The 16,394-nt window shown below is 37.0% G+C and overlaps 1 protein-coding gene, 1 long non-coding RNA gene and 1 pseudogene across 2 annotated transcripts in view; 2 read left to right on the top strand and 1 right to left on the bottom strand.

The window, feature by feature from the left end:
* Window positions 1-16,394, top strand: part of LOC127488437 (uncharacterized) — a 115,623-nt gene that overhangs the window by 59,518 nt on the left and 39,711 nt on the right. The window lies entirely within an intron of this gene.
* LOC149119382 (translationally-controlled tumor protein-like) lies at window positions 6,451-6,948 on the bottom strand (annotated as a pseudogene).
* On the top strand, window positions 10,831-11,544 carry LOC149119381 (vomeronasal type-1 receptor 90-like). Its single transcript, XM_089325253.1, has one exon. The coding sequence runs from the start codon at window positions 10,831-10,833 to the stop codon at window positions 11,542-11,544; it is 714 nt and encodes a 237-aa protein (XP_089181379.1).

Genomic DNA, 16,394 nt, shown 5'->3' with positions numbered 1-16,394 from the left:
ATCTGTTATTGAAAAGAGTATATCAGTTCCTCTAAAAGTAAAGTACCAAATGGTCTAGCAGTCCTACTCCTGAGTATATATCTAGAGGAAATTAAATAAATATTTCTTCACAACATCCCAGAAATGGAAGCAAGCCTCTTTATCAAATGATGAATGGATGGATAGATGGATAAAACTATTTCCTGCAGTGCCAGCATCCCACATGGACAGTTTTGGGGGCTCTGCTGCTCCATCTCTGATTCAGCTCCCTGTTAATGCACTTGGGAAAGAACCAGAAGATATTCCAAGTTCTTAATTATCTTCAAAAATAATTAAGTTTCTCAAAAAATGCTTAAAAATAAAAAAAAAATTGGGGCTGGCACTGTAACTTAGTGGGTAAAGCTGCCGCCTGCAGTGCCAGCGTCCCATAATGGTGCCAGTTTCTGTCTCAGCCGCTCCATTTCCAATCCAACTCTCCGATATGGCCTGGGAAAGCAGTAGAAGATGGCCCAAGCCCTTGGGCCCTTGCACTCATGTGGGAAACCAGGAGGAAATTCCTAGCTCCTGACTTTGGATTGGAGCAGCTCCAGCCAATGTGGCCAACTGGGGAGTGAATCAGCGTATGGAAGACCTCTCTCTCTCTGTGTGTGTCTCTCCCTCTCTCTGCATCTCCTTCCCTTTCTGTGTAACTCTGTCCAATAAATAAATAAATAAATAAATAAATAAATAAATAAATCTTTAAAAAATAAAAATTAAAAATATGTAAATAGAACCTCATAAAGTTTTGTTTTTATTGAATTCTAAAGTATTTTTCCTTATTGTAAAATAATTCTTCCGGTTTTCTATTACACAATAGTGTAACAATAGTTAACAATAACAATAGTTAACATTAATTAACTAAATAGCTAGAAGACTTTTGAATGTTCACACTACAAAGAAATCTTGAATATGAAGCAATGGATGCTAATCATCCTAATTTAATCATTAAATTTTATACATGTATCAAAATATTATGTTATATCTCATAAATATGTTCAATTATTGTACGTCAATAAATCCTAATAATGTAGTAAAATAGAAAATGATAAATGTTTGAGGACTGTGATAATGCTTATCCCATCTGAATATTATCCAATGTATAATCCTCGTGGTACTACATAAATATATACAGTTTTTATGTTTCAATTTACAATTTTAAAAATACATTTAATTTCCATATGATTTATGTTAATAATTTAATAGTACATAAGAAAAAATGCATACATTATTGTTATGTAAAAAACACATATATTATTGTTTCTTGAGAAACCTGAATGGAATCTCTGGCTCCAGGCTTCAGCCTGGCACAACCTGGCTGTTGGAGGCATTTTAGCATGTATAATATATGTCTTTGCTTCTCTCTCCATCACTGAGCCTTTTAAGTAAATAAATCATTAAAAGACAAGTGATCCTCCTATATAATGAAAACCATTTATAGTCATACAAATTCCAAAAGGTATGCCACAAAAAAATCACATTATAAATAAGTACACATACAGACATTTTGTTATGATTCATTTGATTATATATGATCAAAATTTATGCCATCATTCAGTGACACAAAAATTTTTACAAGAAATATAACTAATTCTTCTGTAATTAGACAAAAATTCTAAGTATTTTAAGACTAATTTTTTTTTTTTTGACAGGCAGAGTGGACAGTGAGAGAGAGACAGAAAGAAAGGTATTCCTTTTTGCTGTTGGTTTACCCTCCAATGGCCGCGAGGCCAGCATGCTGCAGCCAGCGCACTGCACTGATCCGATGGCAGGAGCCAGGTGCTTCTCCTGGTCTCCCATGGGGTGCAGGGCCCAACCACTTGGGCCATCCTCCACTGCACTCCCTGACCACAGCAGAGAGCTGGCCTAGAAAAGGGGCAACTGGGACAGAATCTGGTGCCCCGACTGGGACTAGAACCCAGTGTGCCAGCACCGCAAGGCGGAGGATTAGCTTAGTGAGCCGTGGTGCCAGCAGGACTAAATATTATAGTACTTAAATTGATACAATTTAATCTTAGTCCATACTAAGAAGAAGGAGATATAATTTTTTACTGGACTGGACTGTATATTAGATCAAAGTTTCTTATGTGCAGTTATTAGTTTTTTTTTTTTTTAAAAACTAACAAAGATGTAACTGTGAGTATTCAACTACAGTGTTAAACAACAATAAAGACAAAATTCTTGGAAACTTAATCTTTTAGATACTTATCCAACATTAATGAATGAATTTTTGAGCAAAGACATATGCAAAAGGATAACCGAGATAATATTTGCATTGTGAAAACATGGTACCTCACATGATCTGAAATAGTTAATGTAGGATATTAAAATTGAAAAAGTTACCATGCTATATTCATAGTTATAAAATGACTATAGCTGTTATATCAATGTTTTATATACATAAATATCAATATTTCATGAAATAACATTAAATTTACTAAGTATCAATGTTTACTTATTTCAGAAATACTGAAGCTTCTAATTAAGTTTTTTAAAGATTTATTTTTTTATCTGAAAGGCAGAGTTACATAGAGGCAGAGAGAGACAGAAAGAAAGGTCTATAATCTGCTGGTTCAGTCACCAGGTAGTGGTAATGGCCAGAGCTGCACTGATTCAAATCCAGAAGCCAGGAGCTTCTTCTGGGTTTCCAGTGTGGGTGCAAGTCTCTAAAGACTTGGGCTATCTGGCCGGTGCCACGGCTCAATATGCTAATCCTCCACCTGTGGCACCAGCACACCAGGTTCTAGTCTTGGTTGGGGTGCCAGATTCTGTCCCAGTTGCCCCTCTTCCAGGCCAGCTCTCTACTGTGGCCAGGGAGTGCAGTGGAAGATGGCCCAGGTGCTTGGGCTCTGCACCCCATGGGAGACCAGAAGCACCTGGCTCCTGCTTTCAGATCAGTATGGTGCGCCGGCCACAGCGCAATGGCCACAGCAGCCATTGGAGGGTGAACGAACGGCAAAGGAAGACCTTTCTCTCTGTCTCTCTTTCTCACTGTCCACTCTGCCTGTCAAAAAAAATAAATAAATAAAGACTTGGGCTATCTGCTACTGCTTCCCCAGGCCATAGCAGAGAGCTGGATCAGATGTGGAGCAGCAAGGATTCAAACTGGCACCCATATGGGATGATGACACTGTAGACCAGGGCTTTAACTTGCCATGCCAGCCCCCCTACTTGACTTACTTCAGCTTGCATTCTGCAACTAATTCAGGTTCCCTGACTCAGGGCCATGTCCGCTGGGGAAAACAATCACTTCTCTTGTGTAGGATTGGAGGAGGGGGCAATTTTCCTGATTTACAGATGCAGTACTGCTTGACTAGACCTTGACATCACAGGAGAACAAGTGGGGATGCCACCAGGAGTCTCCTGGAGCAATGGGGATAGCTTAAGAAATCAGATGTGGCTTGTACATGTTTTATTTTTATCTGTGGACAAGGACTGAGATAAAAACCTGTCCAGGCAGGCCTGCCTTGGAGAAATGAGTCTGTAGGTGAGAGGAATGGAACCCAGCTGCTCTCTGCTGTCTCCAGATACCTGGAAAGTTCACTTTTCCCTGAGTTTGTTCCTACTTCTAATAATTCCAAGCCCAAGGTGTCCTGCTTCCACAAGAGAAATGACATTATGGGCCTGGAGGGAGATGAGCTGATGCCATCTCTGCCCTATAACCACATCTTGGGGATTCATCTCATAATGGATTAACATCAGAGACTTAGCTGGATGAGTATCTTTCTGTTTCATGTACAGAATGAGCTCCCGGAGCAGGTGAGTTCTATAGGAAAGCAGGCATCTTTGCAGTGGAACATTAGGATAAGTCTGCTCATGTTATCAACCTTACATGTTACTCCACCATTAATAGAACAGATGTTTTTAGGCCTGAAATTATCAACATTGTGAATTGTTTAAGGCCATAAATTAATAGGTTTGGAAAAGTATATTTGTGATTTTTGGTGTACTTGAATTGGAACTATACTAGATTTTCAGTATGTTTTGGTGATATTTATTTTGTTCTCTTAAGTTTTGAACTATTTTAAGATATTTCAGAATATTTTAGGATGGTTTCACCTCATGGCCCCATAAACCATGCAATAATATTTTTAATATTAAACAATAATGAATTCAACAGGTGGCCATGAAAAAAATTCATTACAGTGATCAGCACCGCGCTGATCCGATGGCAGGAGCCAGGAGCCAGGTGCTTTTCCTGATCTCCCATGGGGTGCAGGGCCCAAGCACCTGGGCCATCCTCCACTGCAATCCCTGGCCACAGCAGAGAGCTGGCCTGGAAGAGGGGCAACCGGGACAGAATCCAGTGCCCCGACCGGGACTAGAACCCGGTGTGCCGGCGCCACTAGGCAGAGGATTAGCCTAGTGAGCCACGGTGCTGGCCCTAAATTTACTTTTAGTATTTAGTTTTTTAAATAAACATTTTAACACTCATTAAAAATTACAATTTTTAAAGAGATCAGAAAAAAATAATTCCTAACACATGAAGGGAATAGTGTTTATGATAAAAAATAATCCCTACCATCAACATTTCTGATGTCCTTCAAAATATTTAGGCTGCATTTGTTTTTAAAAAATTTATGTATAAAAAGCCCCTCCTCAATTTCAATTTAATTGCTAAATTATTACCACTTTCCTATTCATATTATCTAACTTGAGTAAGAATACTGTTCTCTGTAGTTTTGAGTATTTAACATGGAAGAAAGAGAGGAGGCAACCATGATATTGTGAATAAAGTGAACCAAAATTGCAGGGATGTACACTTGTGGCCACATAGGCATCTGCCCTTCAACAAATCTGACCAGCAGAAAACATTTATTGATGTGATCAAATATTGCAGAGTGTTAGGTCTTTAAGTCTTCATTTTAAAACTGCATTCATGCCCTAGGGAGGGTGATATTCCAGTACCCTGGGTCCAACATGGGCCTGATCAGGGAACTTAGAGCATTTTTCATTGTTTTATAAATTTGACATGGCGGTTTGCTATGGCTATGAATTCCATATCAGTGTGATGTACTGGGGGTGACATGTTATTACCTCTGTAAAACACAGTTTTATCCTTTCCTGGTGTCTACTTGATCCTGGTGGTTTTAAAAAAGTGCAATTTCATGGACTATTTTTGGGTGTCCCCAATTGTTACCTTGTTCTGCTATATTTTTTGTCTCCCAATTCTGTGGTGACACTTTTGTTACAATTTTTCTCAGTGAGACTAGGAATTCAATGTTTGGGATTACATATTCCTCATCAACTCTGTGCTATATCTACATTAAATTAAGTTTCTAAGTAGATGACACATTGCATTCATTCAATGCTATTGGGTGCTTCTCCTGTTTATTCTTCTAGAATTTGTCCATTTTTAAAAAACTATTTTTGTGAAACTAATCATGGTGGAGAGGATTTTTTTTCTAATTGAATATGCAAACTGACTCATTTTATCAATGAATGCAATTAACCTACTCCCCATGATTGGTGTATCAAAAATTCTCAATTATTTTAATATTGTCAATGTCATAGGTCAAATTGATAATAAATATGGTAAAACTTGTAGTGAAGACAGCATTGTTAACATAATAAAATAGTAAATTCTATCATATATACTTATATTCTTAAATCTACAGGGACTATAATATCATTGTACATTCATTTGTCAAATATCCCTAAAGTTACCACTCATAATATAACAATACTTTAATAATTCATATTATCATAAAGATAAGAAAAGAGGCTTTATCAAAATTATGTTTCTTGAGGAAACCATTGTGGTACAGTGAGTTAAGCTGATGCTTGGACATCTGCATCCCTTATCAGTGTGTTGGTTCATGTCCTGTATATATTCTTCTGACCCCTCTGCCTCTTGCTTCTGGTGCAACTAGGCAGCAGCAGATAGTGGCTCCAGTACCTGGGTTCCTGGCACACAAATGAGAGACTGAAATTGAGTTCCTCTCTCCTATTTGTGGCCAGTTTTCTTGGACATCTCTGGGAGTGACCAGTGAATGGGAGATGCCTGGCTCTCTCACTACCTCTGTGTGTGTGTGTGTGTGTGTGTGTCTATATTTTTGCCTTTTGAGTAAATATTTTTAAAACATACTTTGTGTACCAGGTAGCCCTCGATTTTATATAGACAGCATCTTTTTGTCATACTGCTTCTGTTTTATGTACGTGCCTAATCTAAGCCCAGAGATTTCATCATTAGTCTTTTGGTTCCTAGTCTATTTATCTATATTTTTTAGTTCAAATGCATATAATTTTTAGACAACCTAAAAGAAAATTTTTCCCTTAAAAACAATGCCTTCATTCTAAGTAAATCACAGCCAAAATAAATGAAGGTCTCGAGATAATATCAGTCCCATTTCCTGTAAATCCTGGTGTTGTGTGGATACAAGCAGCAGTCAGTTCTAATAAGCAGTGATAGATCCAAAGCAGTTGTCAATTTTGTTAACATTTTTCCATTTCTAAAGCATTCTTAAAGAAAATCATAAATGGGGTCATCTCATCCTCACGGTAGTACCAGCAGAGCAACCATGCCAAGTGGATTCATGTTTTTACCCAAATAGAACTGATAGTTTTTGAAATTAGCGAGGATATGTTTGATTTGTTGTGCATCCTCTATCATACAAGGTTTTACTCTTTCTGGTCTCTGTTCTTCAAGTTTGCCTTTCATTGATTCCAGGTAATCTTTAATATGCTTCTTGAAGGAATCTTTTGTGAATCTGATTTCCTGCAGGTGATGGTTCATGGCAACATCAACACCAGTGATTACTGTGCTTTCAGTATCTTTGCCCTAGGGACCTTCAGAAGAGGCATTTGTGCAAAGGAAGGAATCATCAATGTTACCCTCTGCCCACTGGCCATCTTCCCCTCCACCTTCAGGCACATCTTGCAAATGTTATAGAACATCTCATCGTCACTGATGAGGTCCCCATAGGTAAGCATGATGCCACCTGGAAGAAGAGGACAGTGGTGGTAGCTTTCCAGGAGGTGGAGCTCTGGGTGAGTGTGTTGCAGCCAGAGCAGCTCTCAGGGTTAATGGGGAGAAGGCTAAAAAGTCTAGGTTCATCTAATTGTGGTGTTTTCCTCACCATGATCCAAGATGAAGTGAATATTTTGACATATAAGATGAAAGGCAGGATAAAGAAGGTGAACATTGCCCACACTTTCTGTCTCTGAGAATGCTCAGAGGCTCCACTCTCAGCCCCAGTAATCTCTGATTTTCAGTTCTTCCAGTGAGAATGGAGCTGTATGTTAATATGTTTAAGTATTTACTTTGTTTAACAAAGGACTCAATTCTCCTTGACTACACCCTAACCAAACTGTAAGTGACCATCTTCAAACTCTTCTATTCCCTTTCTTACATGTCGACAACATATTATTGCACCTTCAGTGATCCTTCCATGATGCAACTGCCAGATTTTCACATAAAAATAGGATACAAAATTAGCTTTAAAATACAAACAAATAATATGATATTTTTGAGTACACATATATGTTGCAGACAGCTATCAGTTGTTAGATACAGGGAATTAATGTGCATTTTCAAAAGAAATCATCTAAATGATTATATTTCATCTATTATTGCTCATCCACAGGAGCCATGTTTTTTTTTTTCTCACCCAGACTGTATGTTAACAAAAGCCTCATTAGACACAAATAACAATTGAGTATCTGATAGAGCAAGTCTGTTTCAGTACATGGTGGGCATTTACCAAATGAGAGAAATGAGGCAGGGATAATCAGCCAAATATCACTGTGGCAGGAGAAGAAAATATTGAAATCCTTATCTACTTGCTTTCATGTAATTATGTTATCTCTTTCACCAAACATCTCATAACGTATGAGGACACTATAATTACATATATATATATATATATATATATATATATATATATATACAAAAATAAATATTTTAAATACTCTACACACATATGTCTGGTGCGAAATGGCTCAATCTCATAAATGAATGGAAGAAGTACTGGGACCAATATCATACACTGCTTAAATATATAATTGAATTGATTATGATCCTTGAAATGTGGAGATAGTTCATCTTCTAGTCAATATGGTCATGGTACTTTTTCTGGTTCCATGGGTACAGATACACATTTTTTGTTTGTTTATTTGTTTTTGTTTTTGACAGGCAGAGTGGACAGTAAGAGAGAGAGACAGAGAGAAAGGTCTTCCTTTTGCCATTGCTTCACCCTCCAGTGGCTGCCGCAGCCGGTGCACTGCGGCTAACGCACTGCACTGATCTGAAGGCAGGAGCCAGGTCTCCCATAGGGTGCAGGGCCCAAGCACTTGGGCCATCCTCCACTGCACTCCTGGGCCATAGCAGAGAGCTGGGCTGGAAGAGGGGCAACTGGGACAGAATCCAGCACCCTGACAGGCACTAGAACCCGGTGTGCTGGTGCTGCAAGGTGGAGGATTAGCCTAGTGAGCCACGGCACCAGCCAGATACACGTTTATGGAATAATTATTCATTTATGATACATAGTGCTTTTGCTCTAGTTGATTAAGCCTTTGAAGCAAATTAGAGGAGGCAAGATGGCGGAATAGGAAGGGAGCATACTGATAGTCTGGGGAGAGACAGTTTAATAAAAGTGGAGATACTGCAGGTTCAAGGAAGAGTAGGGGAAGAAACAGCAGAAGAAACTCTTCCGGAATGAGTGATTCACAGTGGACCTGCGTGGAGAGCGTGGGAGCCCACAGTTCGGGACACCCACGGCAGACTCAACACACCAGTGCTGGAACGCGAGGTGAGCCAAACCTCAATAGCCTGAGACACCAGCAGGCAAGTTGAGAGAGGAGACTAGAGGGAATGACCCTCTAAAGGGGGGAAAAGTTCACCAGGCTAACTAGAAGAGAGAGAGAGAGAGAGAGAGAGAGAGAGAAAGTGACTGATATGGACACGGGTTACTCTCTCTCTGCTCACCTCTCAAGGGCGAGCAAGACAAAGAGCAGGCACCATCTTGGACATACGTCATAAGCAGAGTGACCTCAGGTTTGCACCGGCCCTGAGCCTAGCAGAAAAACCTGACTCTGGGTGGGGCGAATTAACAGGAGATTAGGACCTAGTAAATTTGTGGCGCTACTGAACTGAGACTGTGAAAAAAGAGACAGTGCGGGAGAGAACTCACAGAATTCACGTGAGTACTCTTCAGAGATGCTACAATTCCGTAACTTTGGCAACCCAGTGGGAGACTGAAGGAGAATTTGAGCCCACTCTGAGGGCAGAACAGATTCCCTGTGTGGTCCTCGGGAAAGAGTTTCCAATCTCTGGCTCCTGTGGGTATATCATTTGCCTGCTAACTACCTCCAACTTCGTTCAGCTGTTCAGAATTACTTCCCTTTTGGATCAAAAAAAGAAAGAGAGAGAGAGGAAGATCTACCACACCTAACCTGGGAGTGTCACCTTTGGCACACCAAACAGAGCTCTCAGGCCACACCCACCTGAAGCCTCTAAGGCTCCATCAAAAACAGACAGTCCACTTAATCTGGAGTCAAGAAAAAACACCACAGTGAAGAAACCAAATATCTCCAATATGCCAAATAACAAATGCAAAAACCGAGGTAATAAAAACAAAGAAATCACTATGACACCCCCAAATGAAAAAGACACCCCAGTTCAAGATTATCAAGATGATGAGATAGAAGAAATGCAAGAAGCAGACCTCAAAAAAATTGATAAGAACATTAAGAAGTTCTCAAAAACAAATTCTTGAACTACAGAAATCCTTAATGGACAAGATAGAACATCTCTCTCGTGAAAATGAAATATTAAGGAGGAATCAAAATGAAATGAAACAACTAGTACAACAGGAAACTGTGATAGTGACGAGAAATCATAACGAAGTGAAGAATTCAATAGATCAAATGACAAACACATTAGAGAGCCTTACAAACAGAATGGGTGAAGCAGAAGAGAGAATATTGGACTTAGAAGATAGAGAACAGGAAAGGATACAGTCAGACCAAAGAAAAGAAGAGGAAATTAGAAATCTAAAACATATTGTCAGGAATCTTCAGGATACTATTAAAAAACCCAACATTCGGGTTCTAGGAGTTCCTGAAGGCATGGAGAGGGAGAAAGGATTAGAAGGCCTTTTTAGTGAGATATTAGCAGAAAATTTCCCAGGTTTGGAGCAGGACAGAGAAATCCTAGTACAGGAAGCTCACAGAACCCCTAATAAACACGACCAAAAGAGATCCTCACCATGACACATTGTAATTAAACTCTCCACAGTGAAACATACAGAAAAGATCCTAAAATGTGCAAGAGAGAAACGTCAGATTACTCTCAGAGGATCTCCAATCAGACTCACAGCTGACTTCTCATCAGAAACCCTACAAGCTAGGAGGGAATGGCGAGATATAGCCCAGGTACTAAGAGAGAAAAACTGCCAGCCCAGAATATTATATCCTGCAAAGCTATCATTTGTGAATGAAGGTGAAATAAAGACTTTTCATAGCAAACAGAAATTGAAAGAATTTGTTGTCACTCATCCAGCCCTGCAAAAGATGCTTAAAGATGTGTTGCACACAGAAACACAGGAACACGGTCATCAATATGAAAGAAGGTAAAGGAAGGAAACCTCACAGCAAAAGATCACAGGGAATTCAAAGCATATATTAGAACTTATCTTTGGCAAATGGCAGGGCAAAGTTACCACTTATCATTAGTCACATTGAATGTTAATGGCCTGAACTGTCCAGTTAACAGACACAGATTGGCTGATTGGGTTAAGGAGCAAATTCAACAATGACTTTACCAACTCTGCTATGTGCCTCTCATTAATTCATGCATGTCATGTGGTTGCAGATATGTTCGAGTCACTGAATTTTCTAAATGACTTAAAATGTAAGGTTTTGCTCTATATGGTCAGGGTGATGAGGGGTCTCTCCATCAGTACTACGTCCCTCTTGAGCATCATCCAAGTCATCACCATCAGCCCCAGCACCTTCTACATGTCAAGATTTAAACATGGACTCACAAATTATATTACTCAGGCTTTCTTCTGTTTTTGGTCCCTCAACCTTTCTTTCAATAGTAACATGATCATCTACACTGTAGCTCATTCCAACATGACCAAACTACTCAATGTCAGTAAGTATTGCTCACTTTCCTCAATGAATTCTATCATCATGGAAATATTTTTCACACTTGCATTGCCCCAGAACATCTTTGTAGGAATCATGCTACTCTCCAGTGCATACATGGTGATTTTCTTATCTAATCATCAGAGGAGGTGTGAGTACCTTCACAGCATAAGTGTTACCCCAAGAACCTCCCCAGCAAAAAGGGCCACTCATACTGTCCTGCTCCTGGTGAGTTTCTTTGTGATCATGTACTGTGTGGATATCACAATGTCATCTTTCTCAACTGTATTGTGGAAATATGATCCAGTTGTCCTGGATGTCCAGAGACTTGTGGGAAATGTGTATGCCATGGCCAGTCCTTTGATATTTTTTAGTTCTGATAAAAGAATAATTGGTACTCTGAAAAATGTGATTGATATGACAATTTTAACAAGTTGATGAAACAAATCTGAAAAGCTGAATTCTAACTCTGTTAAATATTCAAAAAATTAGTGAATTTTAATTTTAATTTAAATGTGTAGAATTTTACTTGTCTTTTTACTTGTAACCTTTTTTTTTTTTTACTTTGGCAATGCCTCCCTTAGTTCAATGGTCTCCATGTATTGAAATTACTTCTTAAACTTTCCAAACTTAATGTAGGATTTTTTTCCTTTAGACTTGGCATCTATGAAGCTGCTTTTGCTACCTAATCCTTAGATCTTACTTCAGAAGGTAATCTGCATATTACTGTTTGTTGAAAGCATATTAACTAAGCATCCAATTCTAGTTTTACTGACAGTTTCTCAATGATCTGTTAATAGTTATTTCTGCTTTCACATATATAAACTATGGAGATTTTTCTCATGTCTTTGCAGATTATCATCCTTTTCTCATTTAAGTCTTTTCTTTGATGTTACCACTTTTCTGAATTCACTGATTTGTGTCTTCTTGTCAATTTTGGATACCTGAACACTAAGTAATTCTTAGACTAGCTTCTTTGATATCTTTTATATAATCCACACAATTAGATTATTTAATTCCTTTTCATTCTAACCTTTGTATATGTAGGTTTATATTTTTAACTTCTATTGATTTTCTCTTTTTATTGTACTTCTACTAACTATGTTCAGTAGTTTTTTCTTTGGCTCAGTCTAATGTTTGACATACATTTTATATAAAGTAAACTCAATTTACTTGCTGTTTCCCAAATATGCCTTTTTATTCATTTGGGTGCTTGTTATTTTCATGTATTTTGTGATTCTCCCATCTGCATTGTATTGAATTACATGTTTTAAAGATAATCCCCCTGTCTAAAGCTTATGTAATGTGAAATTTTATTTTGGTAGGTTATTTCTGTGTGAAAAAGTAGTTAAGATTATTTCTCATATAGTGAGATATCACCTTGGAATGTTTGCAGTTAGTTTTCTTTTATTGTTTTTGCCCCTCCAATCTGAACACCCCAAAAAGATTCCTCATCTTCATAAGTCCTTTATGAATGAAGAATCTGTTTCTTAGTTTTGTTCCTTCCATGAAAAATTTATTTGGTTTGCTTTCCTAGTTTGGGGGGTTCTCAAATATTTCTTCCAACTTTATTAGACATTTTGGTGAATCTTACAGCATTTGATTATTTTAACTTTCTGCACTATAAGTTGTTGGACATATAACAGTTTCCCCCCAAAACACAATTATTTACAGTATACAAGATAATGTTTCACATAGATTTTCTGTAGTAGACAATCATGTTTCATGAGAAATCCCTTTTTCATTTTATTTGGAACATACTCCTCTCCCCCAGATCACTGTAAGTTAATGATAATGGTTAGAATATGATTAGTTTAATATTAAAATTTAATTTGAACTTAATTTAATACTAGAAAACTGACAATATTTTGACAATTTTTATGAGTTATTACATTTCCTTACAATGTTCTCAATTACTGTTTTGTTATAGCGTTAACCTAATATTGGCAAGAACTAATTGTCCAAATTCAGGATTTTATCTTCAATCATCATTTTTCCTCATTGGCACTTTCACAACTCTACAAAAATAATCCTTCTGGATAGTCTATTTAAATTGTGAGTTAATATTTCTTTTTCTTTTTTTTATTTGACAGATACAGTTAGACAGTGAGAAAGAGAGACAGAAAGGTCTTCCTTCCATTGGTTAATCCCCCAAATGGCTACAATGGCAGGAGCTATGCTGATCCAAAGCCAGGAGCCAGGTGCTTCCTTCTGGTCTCCCATGCGGGTGCAGGGGCCCAAGCACTTGGGCCATCCTCCACCGCCCTGCCAGGCCACAGCGGAGAGCTGGCCTGGAAGAGGAGCAACTGGGACTAGAACCTGGCACCCATATGGGATGCTGGCACTGCAGGTGGAGGATTAACCAAGTGAGCCACGGCGCCGGCCCTAGCTTAAATAATCTTAATGAAATGTACATGTAGGTACAAATCACTTGTTAGATTTTACTTGATGGTTACTACTGTCATTAGAGTGCCAAGAAATTATGATATGCTGGATTTCTGTTGTGAGAGAAACAATGACAGATTTTTATAATATATATATATATCTTTTTACTTAAACACTTATATCTGAATTCTGAAAAGGAACTTTATCATTTGCTTCCTTCTCATAATGTTGTCCATTTTTTTGTACGCTTAATTAGTCAAACTTTAAAATAAATTACTTAACATTATTTATATTCATGTAGTGCATTCATTGTTGTTTATATACAGATAGATTTTAATGAATCAGTGAAAATGGCTGATTTCTGTGTTGATTTTTCTCTCCTGATATATTTGGAAGCATATTTTTTTTCTTTTTTATTGAATCTGTGTAATTAATTTGGAGCTTTGAATTATTAAGCCCATAAATATTTCGTGGCTTATAGTAGTGCCTAATATTATATGTTCTGAGTATTAACCCTTCTGATTCATCAAATTACTTTTGTTCATACCATCTTCAAACATAGCTTAATTTTGTATTAATTCCTTCCTCTATATTAAAATACCAATTATTTTCAACTCAAAGTACCCAGAAAACCTATTTCCATGGACTACTACAAAATAAGTGACTTAGAGGCAGATATTATGAATGATAACTGAAGAAATTAAATGAGTTTACTTAGAAGGTCATCTTTAATGTTTTGTGGAAAACACAGATTATGAAAAAGTTACACATGGATTTCAAATTAGTGTTTCATCAAATAAATTTGCTTTTTAATTCCAGTGGATTGTGAATATTTCAAATTACTCCTGTATATCAAGAAATGAACTGTGGACAGTCATTAAAATAAAAATAAAATATTCACTAAAAATCTTCCCACATACAAAAGCTTCGGGTCCCATTACTAAATATGTGTCCACTAATACAGCTTTAACACCACTAGGTCATAAACATTCTGTACTCCTCAACATGGCTTTATAATTACTTTTTTTTTTTTTTTGCATTGGACTTTGACATAGAAAAAATAAGTAAACACATAAAGAAAAAAGCATGACTGTTACATATATCTATGTTGTTACCAATATCTATGATGTTGATTTATTCATATGGATTTTAGTTAGTGCATAATGTCCTTCATTTTAGCCTAAGAAACTTCTTTTCTCACTTATTGATGGCCGTTCTAGGAACACAATTTCAATTGTCACATTATCTAATACAGAATTCATATCTGATAGCTGTGGTTGTTTCCCTTTCAGTGACTTAAATGTGCCACCCACTAACTTCTGACTGATATTGTTTTGTACAAAAAATCAGCTGTTATCCTATTTGAAGGTGTTTGGTGAATCGAAAGTCACTTCTTTTTTCCTTTTAGGATTGTGCATTCTTATTTGTACATTAACTCTAGTAGAATGTTTCTTAGTGCAGATTTTTATGATCCATCCTCTTAGACTTCACTGATTATCTTACATGGGCAGATAACTGTGTTTTGTCATATTTGGATATTTTTTGCCATAATTTTCTAAATATTCTGCCTCTCCTTCTCCACTCATAATGGGTATCCCACGATGCATGCGTTAGTACAATTGATGGTGTACTACAAATAGCTTGCCTGTTTATTTTTTCATTTGCTATGTGTTTTACTAAATAACATAAGTAAAACATGTAACACATCTAGATAACTTCATTTGCCTTCTCTTGATGTTCATTGATTCCTGTCTCTTCAAAACTGTTATTTAAATTTTTTCATAATTTTAATTCCATATTTATATCATCATCTCCTCAATATCTTGATACCTTATTCACTATTTAATGTTTAAAAATCTTTATATTACATTTTTTACTTTTTACATTTTGATTAAGAGGTAGCACTTGTATAGTTTGGTGGGGCACAGTATAAACTAGACAATCATACATCTTTCTCCTGCTTTCATTAACCCTCTGGGCATTTGTAGGGTATTTAACTAAATGTTTTTAAAAGTAATTATACTTTTCATAAGGAAATAAAATTTTAAATATAAATTTTTCATAAGGAAAGTTTATGCCTTTTTTGACTGAAACATAATTTTCTTTTATAAAAGTGTTAATTTCATTTTGCTCAGAATTTGACAGTCTGGATATGTAATTTAGGGCTATTGTGGAAACCAGATTCCTTTGCATATCAGAGTTTTTGTGGCAGCTGCAGTCATACATTTCTATGAAGATCCTACCAAAATATTTTACAAAGTATACACTCCTTGTTGTGAGTTGTCACTGAAATTTCTGTTGTGTTCTCTCTGGATCAGACTTGGCAGAGATTTTCTTAAATATTAGTGCTTTGAAGATTATCTCTTCAAAAAAGATATTCATGATGGATGTGATGGATGGTCAAATTAGAAACTGGCTTTCACAGAGTTGTTTTGACCATACATTCATTCCAATTTAGCACATTCCAATGGAGTGACAGACCCACAGATCTCCCTACTGAACATTTCTGTGCTCATTTTGAGTGAGTTCATTTTATACATTATGAAACCAAGGCCTAGGGAAAGGGAAGGCTTTACTCAGGATCATATTGGAAATACAAATTAGATTAGAGATGTTGTCATTAAAATCAGAGTAGAATGGGAAAACATAAAATTTTAATCAGGGATGTATATTTATGACTAAAGAAGTTAAAGGATATTTATGCAGCAATATGATAAGATTCAATCAAATAAATGATTTATTGTTAGGCAACTATGAAGTACCATTTTTTAAAAAATATTTATTTTATTTATTTGAAAGACAGAGTTACAGCGAGAGGTAGAAACAGAGAGAGAGGTCTTCCACAGATGGCCGCAACAGCTGGAGCTGAGCTGATCTGAAGCCAGGAGCCAGGAGCCAGGAGC

This window comes from Oryctolagus cuniculus, chromosome Y, assembly GCF_051225735.1.
Source record: "Oryctolagus cuniculus isolate XC-2025 breed Fujian yellow rabbit chromosome Y, ASM5122573v1, whole genome shotgun sequence".
NCBI lineage: Eukaryota > Metazoa > Chordata > Mammalia > Lagomorpha > Leporidae > Oryctolagus > Oryctolagus cuniculus.
Note: the sequence above shows the minus strand (reverse complement) of the source record. Positions and strands in the feature narration are given on the sequence as shown.